The sequence below is a fragment of the Pangasianodon hypophthalmus genome, chromosome 3 (assembly GCF_027358585.1).
Source record: "Pangasianodon hypophthalmus isolate fPanHyp1 chromosome 3, fPanHyp1.pri, whole genome shotgun sequence".
Taxonomy (NCBI): domain Eukaryota; kingdom Metazoa; phylum Chordata; class Actinopteri; order Siluriformes; family Pangasiidae; genus Pangasianodon; species Pangasianodon hypophthalmus.
The window spans coordinates 33,978,468-33,990,289 of NC_069712.1; the positions used below are offsets into that span (position 1 = coordinate 33,978,468).

The 11,822-nt window shown below is 42.1% G+C and overlaps 1 protein-coding gene across 2 annotated transcripts; it reads right to left on the reverse strand.

The window, feature by feature from the left end:
* Positions 1-3,042: 3,042 nt before the first annotated feature.
* Positions 3,043-11,400, reverse strand: LOC113542143 (CD276 antigen). Of its 2 annotated transcripts, XM_026939489.3 has the most exons (4): positions 11,024-11,400; positions 5,974-6,321; positions 5,559-5,849; positions 3,043-5,226 (listed from the first exon to the last, which is right to left on the reverse strand). In XM_026939489.3, the coding sequence occupies exons 1-4, from the start codon at positions 11,100-11,102 to the stop codon at positions 4,964-4,966; spliced, it is 981 nt and encodes a 326-aa protein (XP_026795290.3). In that variant the 5' UTR covers positions 11,103-11,400; the 3' UTR covers positions 3,043-4,963. The 2 variants fall into 2 exon arrangements, with proteins under 2 accessions (XP_026795290.3, XP_026795289.3); XM_026939488.3 differs by lacking the exon at positions 11,024-11,400 and having other exon boundaries at positions 5,974-6,554.
* Between the last annotated feature and the right edge of the window lie 422 nt (positions 11,401-11,822).

Sequence of the window (11,822 nt, forward strand, 5' to 3'; positions counted from 1 at the left end):
ACAGCCGCTGACCATAACACAGACTTTGATTGTAACACAGCCGCTGATCGTAACACAGCGTTCAGTAACATGGGAATGGTCAGGGTTAAAGTCTGTACTGCAGCCAGACACTAGAGGGCCTTCTGTCTTCACCTTTGATTCCCTGTTACTGTATAAACACTTTCATACACTCACAGGTGCTGAAACAAGTGGCTTATCAGGAACAGAAAGTGATGTCACGAAACTGAAATTCCAAAACTCCCACACACACACACACACCTGTGATCAGCAATCCCATTCACTGTTTTATCACAAAAAGCTCTTCCTCAGAATTTAAAAATATACTGTAAAATTCCAGTGAATTTACTGTGAACCAGGAAGCCCCACTTGTTCTTGCTTCTGTGATGTGTTTCCTGTTGGGAATTGTATTAATCACATCATTACTGTAATACTAGTTCTTTATAAATAAAATTAAAAAAAATCTTTCAGTATTAAGAAATTCTATGGAATTTCTAGTAATTGTATTTAAACGATATTGGGTTAATATTGAGTTTAGTGAAATTGAGTTGATTCAGTTGAGGAAAAGTTTACAGATTTACAGGATTAAAAAAAAATCAAATTCTAGCCATTTAAAATATTTTAAAAAGTACAAAATGTTTTCTCATTTTCCTTCCTTCTTTCTTTCCTTCTTTCATTCTTTCTTTCATACTTATTTATTTTCACATGTATATCATTTATTTTAGATTTTGGAATCTAGCCATGGGGGTCACAGTCCAGTGGCGTCTGTGCCGGTCCCAAGCCCGGATAAATACAGAGGGTTGCGTCACGAAGGGCATCCGGCGTAAAACATTGCCAAATTTAAACATGCGAATCGTCAGTACTCTGAATTCCATACCGGATCGGTCGAGGCTCGGGTTTACAACGACCGCCATCGGTGCCGGTGATCTACAGGGCGCCAGTGGAAATTGGGCTACTGTCGGTCGAGGAAGTAGAGGAGGGAGGAGAGTGCGTAGACAGAGAGAAGAGGAAAGGTAAGAGTGTAGGACTGAGAATAGGAACTCTGAATGTTGGTACTATGACAGGGAAAGGTAGAGAGCTGGCTGATATGATGGAGAGAAGGAAGGTGGATATACTGTGTGTACAGGAGACCAGGTGGAAGGGTAGCAAGGCTCATAGTCTAGGAGCAGGATTCATGCTGTTTTATTATGGTGTGGATGGTAAGAGAAATGGGGTAGGTGTGGTCTTGAAGGAGGAGTTTGGGAGGAATGTTCTGGAGGTGAAGAGAGTGTCAGACAGGGTGATCAGTCTGAAGTTAGAGACTGAAGGGGTGATGTTGAATGTTGTTAGTGGTTATGCCCCACAGGTAGATTGTGAGTTAGAGGAGAAAGAGAGATTCTGGAGTGAATTAGATGAGGTGATAGAAAGTATTTCCACGGGTGAGAGAGTGGTGATAGGAGCAGATTTTAATGGACATGTTGGTGAGGGGAACACAGGTGATGAGGAGGTGATGGGCAAGTTTGGAGTTAAGGAAAGGAACCTTGAAGGACAGATGGTAGTGGACTTTGCTAAGAGGATGGACATGGCTGCGGTTAACACTTATTTTCAGAAGAGGGAGGAGCATAGAGTGATTTAGAAGAGTGGAGGTAGGAGCACACAGGTAGACTACATCCTATGTAGAAGAGGCAATCTGAAAGAGATTAGTGACTGTAAAGTGGTAGTGGGAGAGAGTGTAGCCAGACAGCATAGGATGGTGGTGTGTAGGATGACTTTGATGGTCTGTAAGAAGAAGAGGTCAAAGATAGAGATAGAGAAGAAAACTAAGTGGTGAAAGCTGGAAAAGGAGGAATGCTGTGAGGACTTTAGAAGTTAAGGCAGGCTCTGGGTGATCAGGTAGTGCTGCCAGATGACTGGGAAACTACAGCAGAAGTGATCAGGGTGACAGGAAGAAAGGTGCTGGGTGTGTCATCTGGAAAGAGGAAAGAAGATAAGGAGACTTGGTGGTGGAATGAGGGAGTTCAGGATAGTATCCAGAGGAAGACATTAGCCAAGAAGAAGTGGGACATGGACAGGACTGAGGAGAATAGACAGGAATACAAGGAGCTACAGCGCAGAGTGAAGAGGGAGGTGTCTAAGGCCAAGCAGGAGGCATATGACGAGTTGTACACTAGGTTAGACAGTAGAGAAGGACAGAAGGACTTGTACAGGTTAGCTAGGCAAAGGGATCGAGATGGGAAGGATGTGCAGCAAGTTAGAGTTATTAAGGATAGAGATGGAAGGGTGCTCACAAGTGAGGAGAGTGTACAGAGGAGATGGAAGGAGTACATTGAAGAGCTGATGAATGAGGAAAATGAGAGGGGAAAAAAGAGTAGAAGGAGTGACCTCTGTGGAACAGAAAGTAGATGAGATTAGAAAGGATGAAGTCAGGAAGGCTTTGAAGAGGATGAAAAGTGGAAAGGCAGTTGGTCCTGACGACATCCTGGTGGAGGTCTGGAAGTGTCTAGGAGAGGCAGCAGTGGAATTTTAACTAGTTTGTTTAACAGGGTTTTAGAGAGTGAGAAGATGCCTGAGGAATGGAGAAGTAGTGTATTAGTGCCGTTCTTTAAGAATAAGGGTGACGTGCAGAGTTGCAGCAACTATAGGGGGATAAAGTTGATGAGCCATACGATGAAGCTATGGGAAAGAGTAGTGGAAGCTAGGTTAAGGAAGGTATTGGAGATTTGTGAGCAGCAGTATGGCTTCATGCCCAGAAAGAGCACAACAGATGCAATTTTTGCTCTGAGAATTTTGATGGAGAAGTATAGGGATGGTCAGAGGGAGTTGCACTGTGTGTTTGTAGACTTGGAGAAGGCGTATGACAGGGTGCCAAGAGAAGAGCTGTGGTACTGTATGAGGAAGTCAGAAGTAGCAGAGAAGTATGTCAGGGTGGTGCAGGACATGTATGAGAGGAGCAGGACAGTGGTGAGGTGTGCTGTAGGTCAGACAGAGGAGTTCAAAGTGGAGGTGGGACTGCATCAGGGATCGGCTCTGAGCCTCTTCCTGTTTGCTATGGTGATGGACCAGTTGTCAGAGGAGGTCAGACAGGAGTCTCCTTACACAATGATGTTTGTGGATGACATTGTGATCTGTAGTGAGAGCAGGGAGCAGGTGGAGGAAAACCTGGAGAGGTGGAGGTTTGCGCTGGAGAGAAGAGGAATGAAAGTCAGTCATAGTAAGACTGAGTACATGTGTGTGAATGAAAGGGAGGGAAGTGGAACAGTAAGATTACAGGGTGAAGAGGTGAAAAAGGTTCAGGAGTTTAAGTACTTGAGGTCAACAGTCCAGAGTAATGGAGAGTGTGGGAAAGAGGTAAAGAAGCGAGTGCAGGCAGGTTGGAATGGGTGGAGAAAGGTGTCGGGAGTTCTGTGTGATAGAAAAATATCAGCGAGACTCAAGGGGAAGGTGTACAAGACATTGGTGAGACCGGCCATGCTGTATGGTTTAGAGACAGTGGCACTGAGGAAGAGACAGGAGTCAGAGCTGACAAGGTTGGACAGGATTAGGAACGAGTACATCAGAGGGACAGCTCATGTTGGACGTTTGGGGGACAAAGTTAGGGAGGCCAGATTAAGATGGTTTGGACATGTTCAGAGGAGGGAGAGTGAGTATATTGGTAGGAGAATGTTGGACATGGAGCTGCCAGGCAGGAGGTGAAGAGGAAGGCCAAAGAGGAGGTATATGGAGGTAATAAATGAGGATATGAAGCTAGTGGGTGCAAGTGTTGAGGATGCAGAAGATAGGGAGAGGTGGAGAGTGATGATTCACTGTGGCGACCCCTGCAGGGAAAAGCCGAAAGAAGAAGAAAATAAATATAATAAAAGCCCTCAGGGGTTTGATGAGATAAACAATAGTATTCATGTCGATGATAAAGAAATCAGAATTAAGGATTACATGCTATAGAGTGGTTATAAACTGGTATAAATGATGACAGCGGTGATGAAACTTCTCTTTCATCAAACCTCGTGTATAAAAACCTGTGTGTGTTCAGATGACGCTTTTGAGACTAACTTCACCTCAGTCTTGTGACATTTTGTTTTGCAAAACCGTCACATTCTTCCTTCTCAAAGACTTATTGTCTCAAAGACTGCTACAGAAGCTTTCTGTATTTAGATTTTACACAGTGACGTGTGTGTGTGTGCTATTGTGTAAAGTACAATGATTGCACCAGTGTGAAAAATTAAATGAATAGAAATGAACGTTAGCCAAGATGACAAAGTGACCTTTTCTGTCTCTTTCAACCACACACACACACACACACACTTATTTTCTGAAGTGTTATGTCCTAGATCATGTATTAAATAATGTAGAGAAGTGATGTGAGGTAGCCTTTGTTCCTTTTATACTTTTATACGCTCATATAGTGCAACTCCATAAAGTGGTTTTCTACTCTTTCCTCAGTTCTCTAGAGGGTTATATGCTAATGTGTAAATCAGTATGTGAATTTAAAACTTGGGCCCATGTTGTTTTCTGTGTGTAATGCAGCAGATAAGAATCCGGTTTAGTGTACGAATGTAAACAGCAGCATGAGGTCAGTTTATTTCAGTGTACACACTGTACACGGGCAGTGGTAATGCACTGGTTAAGGCTTCGATCAGAGGGTTGGAGGTTCAAGTATCGCCTTCCTAACAAACTGTAAAGAACGGAATCTTACGGTACTGTAATGTAAATCTAACACACGCTACATGTGAACAAGATGAATTACAGTTTCTCACTGTAACTCTTTCACTGTGACTTGAATTTTCTCTTCGACTCAAAACCAGCCTTAGTGAAACGAATGCTGTGCTTCAAAGACAGAAATTTAAACAATGAGCAATATAGTACCATATAACATACTAATTTATGTAGAATTCTAAATCTGTCTGATCTTTTACCAAACACAAATCAGATGAGTCCACACCACTTTCTTCCTAGCAAGAAAGACAAAATAATTCTGTTAGTTGACGTGTCATCATCTGCTCCGAGGTTCAGCAACACACTCGTTTTCTTCTCCTGAACATGTTTCAGCCTGTCGCTGATGGTTCGAATACAGCGATAATTCTGAACTCTGTACTTCTGAAACATCACCGTTTGGGGAGAAACACTTAAATAGCCTTTTCTGCCTTAAAAAAATTACTACTGAAATTACAAAAAGTATAAAAACCACCCCAGTGAGCAGTCCGAGAAGGAACAGTGCAGAGACTTTCTGTTTGTATTCGTCATGTCTTCCATTTTCTGTAAAAAAAAAAAAAATATATAGATATATACGTTATATATATATATATATATATATATATATATATATATATATATATATGTTAAATGTGTACAAAACAACGTTTAACAAAAAAGCTGCCGTTTATTCCAGATTACAAATAATTACTAATAGAATATAATCTTTTATTATAATCTATTAATTCTGTTGCAGATTTTCTTATCATGGTGTCCAATTCTTTGGTTCCTTAAGGGTTCCTGCGGCAGGCCGAAGAACCCTTAAGGATTCTACATGGAGTTCTGATAAATCTCCTGACTCTCAGTACGTTAAACCTGTTTAAACTCAAACCCACCTGAGAGGAGGTCGATGTTCCTCCTGATCTCCTGGCCCAGATCTGGGTTCTTCATGATGAAGGTGATGGAGGAGTTGACGGTGCCGCTCAGGTTCAGTTTACTATTCACGCTGTACAGACGTGTGTGTTGGTCCTGCCTCAGCTGCGTGTGTGTGACGTTGGTGATGTCGCTCTCGTTACCCATCAGCCACTGCAGCGAGGGGGAGGGGTACCCGCCCTCTGAGGTCACCCGCACCTCCACGTGGCCGTCGTTCAGCATGGAGATGTGCAGACGAGGCTCGGTGTAGAACGCTAAAGGAGGGGCGGAGAAGAGTGGTCAGTTACCATGGTAACCAGTAACGCTTCATTCTGAGTGCTAGCTAACATTAATGCTAACTTTCTTTAGAGCACTTTATCATGAAGTTTGCATCATTACCTGCTACTTTGAGGCCGAAGCTCTTCATCTGGCTGCCCAGCTGAGTGCTGATGGAGCAGGTGTACTCCCCCGCATCCTCCAGAGTGGTACGGTCCAGCCTGAGCGATGCGTTCCCCTTGTTCATCTCCTGGTGGAACAGGCTGGTGCGGTTGGCGTATCTCGGGCTCTGGTACCGCGGATGGTCTCGGCCGTGGAAGAAACTGTGGACCACCTCTAGGTGGCGCTGCCACGTGATCACGCTGCTGCCTGCGTCCCACGAGCCGCTCACTGGGAACGTGCAGGACAGAAGCACCGCCTCGCCGTACACAGCCATCTGTACACGAGTGGGTACCGAGATCTCAAACTCAGCTACGGAGACAAACATGGAGGGTGAAACGTTAAAGACCATCATGTTCAGGATGAAGTGAGACGACTGGACTTGCGTTAGCTTCTTCATCTGTTCTGCTGAATGATGGGAAAGTCACACGTTCCAGGATAAATCCTCGAAACACGACATATCACAAGACTATCCTGCTAAAACTGCCTCGAAGACCAAAACACGGTACAGGAGAGGGGTTTATACAGGATCCAACAAAACGCTCCTATAGAAGAGACACAAACATTAACCCCTTAAACTCTCAGGAGATGTTCAGTTCATCAGTACTTTATTTATTCATTAATAGTTACTGAATAATAAGCTTTGAGATGAATAACTGAATAATAATCAGAGGGTTAATGGCGTGGAGCAGCGGGATGGACAGAGATTAAACAGATGAAGTGCTGAAGTCAGAAAGCTGATTGGATATGAATCAACATGTTTTAAGTTTCATTAGAACAAATGAACCGGTTTTGTAGCCTTAATGACTGGCCCATTGGAGTTTCAGCACTTCCTGCTTCCTCCTTCATGAATTTTCATTTTACAACAGCTTCCTTGTATGGGATAAAATGCTGATACACCACAGACACGTGTAGGAGTTTAATACTGATACGCCATGCAGGGGAAAACTCTTTAAAAGGAAATCAACACGATTATTGGTGTTTTCTGTTGATATGCGTGTTTTAATCCAACATTAGATATAGGATTGTATCCAAAGATACAGGCACCAAGTTGACCTGCTCGAGGAGAAGACGCCTCGCCTTTCCTCGATTAAATCAAATTCAAGTCACGTTTTATTGTGTTTTAAAGTCTTATTTTAGGTCCTTCACTTATTTAGTAAGAAGGAATACATGTATGCTGCTATAGAAAAATAATCAATACCAGGGTGGTGTGATGAAGCGAAGTTACTGTTAGCACCTGAAGTTGATTATTTTCCTATAACAGCACATTGCCAAGTGTTTTGTTCCTCTTATACCACAGCAACTTACCATTTTTACATTTATTACTTCCGCGAGACAAGTTAGTTCCTGTTGTCACTTACGTTATAGCAGCTATAAACAGTGGTTCTTCTCTTTCTCTGAGAAACACCAGTCTCTCTTTTTTTCTCTTATAGAATATTTTAACCACAATATGTTAACCACAAAGGTGTACTCATATTTGATAATGTTTAATCCTCAATGTTATTGATGTATGGAACCAGTATAGTGCAATATGTGTCATTGTACCCAGCATCTCAGTAAAAGGCTTGGTGACTAGAACTATGTGCATGGAACAGGAAGTGTATGCTGAGAAACTGAGGCCTAAAAATGACCTATATGACCTTACCCCGCATGGGAATAATAAAAGTGGGCAAAGTGGGAAACAGGAACATGCTGTAAATTTAAGTGAGTAAGGCTTCCTTAAACAATAAGTGTATGGGGTAACCTTGTGTCTTGTTATAAAACAGGATACACATGTATGAGAGTATGAGTCTTGTTAAAAACAGGATATGGAAGAGGTTTCAGGTAAAGGAATATAAGGAATATAAGAATGCCCTTCTTAAGAGTTGGGCAGCTTTTGTCTGCAGACAACTGCTCAGCTTTATTTTTTGAAAGAATAAAGTCTAATGGTGTGAACACCCAGGCCCTCCAGAGTGATCTTTGGTCCACAAAACTCTCTCTTCCAAGTTAATAAGACAAAAAAACAAAACAAGGATTGTCATGTTAGCGAGAAACCGCAAAGAAGTGAAAACTGCTCAGTCCTGAAGATGTCGGAAAATTGAAAGTTTTAAACTTTACCTCTGACTGTTACAAAGTGCTGACACTGGAGCTACATTTATTTATTTATTTATTTATTTATTTATTTGTTTGTTTGTTTGTTTGTTTGTTTGAATGAAATGGTAAATCTATAATTTTAAAGGGTTCCTTTTTTATGGGAATGTTTTAGGGTTCTATGTGGTTGAACCTTACAATAGTGTTTCTCCATCAGAGAGTTCTGGAAATGTTTTATTTCCTGAGTGAACACTTATCAAACATTAACAATCTGCACACACACACACACACACTCATGACTACAAGTAAGAGGATTTCCTTATTCCTGATTACTTGCATGACTCTAAGCACTGTCACTGTCTGAGAACTGAATTGAATCTTACACAAGATTCTTCTGAAATGAATACGCTGAATAAGACAGACTGTGCATGAATAATACGTTTATCTAAAACAGCGACTCATTTTCTAACTAAACAGTACCTGTCTGCATATCTCTATCTTCTCCTTCCAAGCAGTCGCTCATACCAATTTATTATTTAGATTTAAAACAGATAACTAGGAGATAGTCATATATAGTCACATATATAGATAGTGACTCTGCTGATCTAGCAGATAGATGTGCATATCAGGACAGGAATCATGCAGGATGCAGCAGAAAAGTCGTGCAATCAAGACGTATTATCTTTCATGTGGGTGCCAGTAAGTGGGACAAAAACAGGAAATTTTGTGGGTAGTACAAATAAAAATAACTGTGTAAGTGGGATTTTAAAAAGCAGTCTCATGCACATCACAAGATGAGACCAATGATGAACTGGGGTGATGAAGCTGAGGTTGAGGAACTGTCAGAGCCAGACACACTTCTGCATCAGACCGCTTTAAATATAGATACAGACAGTGGCGTTGAGTTACATCCCTAATTTACAGGCCTGGTATTGTTTTTCAGTTGACCCGTTCACCCCTGTTTGTACTGACACACTTTTCTACTAGTATAATTATATTTAAAAACCTTTCACCCAATTTTACTCCTCAAAGAATTTACAGAAGTGACAGTCGTTCCCCTCTGTAGCAATCATTCCACACTGCACGGTCAAGAATGTCAGTGGGTTCAGTGTTATGCGGTTGAAGGTTTTGTCTAAATATGACTAAAATACTCTTAAGTGAGCAAGCATCACACTCAAGTGACACAATGACGTACCGACTTTAACGCCAGGTATTTTTGTACTCAAATATTTTTAGCAGTAACAGTGTTGAAACACTGAGATTGACAAGCTTGATCTGATTGTACAAATAAGGAAATATTTAGAAATTCATAAAATTCAGAAAGCTCACAACTATTATTTTTACTAGGGAAGAAATTAATATGTCAGTTCTCATACTCACATCTTCATTTAAATATTAACTGACACCGTGATCATGCCTACATCCCAGATGAATAATATTACTTTAGTTTAGAGCTCTCTATGCAGTCTGACTCATCACTCCATTCAGCAGGAAGGTGTGTGGTGTATCTGAGCTTTTAACTGCTGCTTGTTCGTTGGCATGAACTGCTGGAGACTTTATTTCCTCCTCTCCTTCTGTCAGTGCAGTTTGTGTAAAAAAGGAGAGACTGGTTAACCTTCCCAAGCTACTTCGAGTGTTCACTAAGGTCCTACAGTCAATTATTATGAAATGGAGCGAGTGTTAGCTGCTTGGTTTGTGCCATCACTTCATTCACTCCCATTGGTGTGCTAGTTATAATATCAGCACAGTGAGCTCGCTTAGACATCAGAATGAGTAACATACTGTCACTCACCTCATCAACCACGCCCTTTTATTTATCACCATCGAGTCACTCCTATTAATCACATTTACTGTAAGGAAAAATATTGGGGGAGATGATATCAGATTCAGCTAAACTTGTATAAAGGAAGTTAATAATCTGTGGAGAATAGATGTAAATCACTTCTGAATTCATGTGACCTTCATCACCCGCCTTTATATGCAGCACACAGTCACTTCTTACATCTGTGAGTAAATGAGATTTGCAGGGACTTCCCACATGTAAACTACAAGATGAAGTGATGACGTGTGTGTGTGTGTGTGTGTGTGTGTGTGTGTGAATTACACTGAGCTCCCTCTATCTGAACTGACTTCTCATATCACTTCACCACTTTTATAGGCTGGAAAAGTCAGTTTATTTATTTTCTTTTGTTTTAATGGAATGATTGTGGCATTAAAGTTCATTTTACGTTCCTCACATGCAGTGGAGGTTCTGGTTTACTTGGTGCCTGAGGCCAAATCATACCTGATGCCCTTATACCTCTTGCTGGTTATTATAGCATAACTAAATTACACAGTAATAAAGTTTCTGCAAAACGTTGTATGAGATGACATCCATTACACACCTTTATCTTTGTCCTGTTTCTCATCGTCCTCCTTTCTCTTTTTCCCAAAACTGAAATCCTGATGGCTTCCATCTGTTCATTCTCAGATGTTTTTATTCTCATTCTCAGTGTGTGAACACAGTTTGTACGCTTGTAGACATCACCCATCCCATTCTGCCCTCCATCTGTACGGCACTGGCTGGATAGCAGGAGCAGGGATGCATTTTATTTTTTACTTTAGTCCTTTTTGGGGTTTTTTTTGTATTAAACTATCATCCCTCCCCTAACTGAGGCTTCTAGCAGGCGACTTTTCATGAGCAGACAGACAGCAGTAGAGGTTTGAGAGGCGGCAGAGAGAGAGAGGAGGAGAACCAGCACAGTGGAGTGAAACAAAGAGCAGGGAAGTCCTGAGTCAGACTGCTCCAGATGAGCTGTAATGAAACAGAGAGCTGTGTGAAACTGCCTCGGATGAGCTGTAAAGAGGTGAAGAGCGGGTCTGAAAGCTGCCTGCACTGTGGCACTGGTGACTTGGCTAAATCTGCCCCTGAGCTCAGGGTGGAAAGGAAGAAAAGGAGACTCACTGTTACAGGACACTGGAGCGAGCAGGAAGATGAAATGCACAAAGCACATCCATGATGGAGCCTCGGTGTGAACGCTCATATCCCGCTTCAGACGCGCTGCTGGAGCTGTGCAGGAGATTCATCTGAACTAAACGCGCTGAGTGCTGAACACCGGAAACACAGCCGCTATGACGCGGGGTGGAGAGTGTTCAGTATTTACTGTTTCAGTGCTCCGCTATTTCCGAGTCCGAGCTGTGCTCCAGCTTTATACACACACACTCTATACACACACTCTGTACACACACTATCTACACACTCCATACACACACTCTGTACACACTCTCCAGCTCTCTACACACTCTATACACACACTCTGTACACACACTCTGTACACACTCTCCAGCTCTCTACACACTCTATACACACACTCTGTACACACTCTCCAGCTCTCTACACACTCTATACACACACTCTGTACACACTCTCCAGCTCTCTACACACTCTATACACACACTCTGTACACACTCTCCAGCTCTCTACACACTCTATACACACACTCTGTACACACACTCTGTACACACTCTCCAGCTCTCTACACACTCTATACACACACTCTATACACACACTCTGTACACACTCTCCAGCTCTCTACACACTCTATACACACTCCATACACACACTCTATACACACTCTCCAGCTCTCTACACACTCTATACACACTCCATACACACACTCTATACACACTCTCCAGCTCTCTACACACTCTATACACACACTCTATACACACACTCTATACACACTCTCCAGCTCTCTACACAC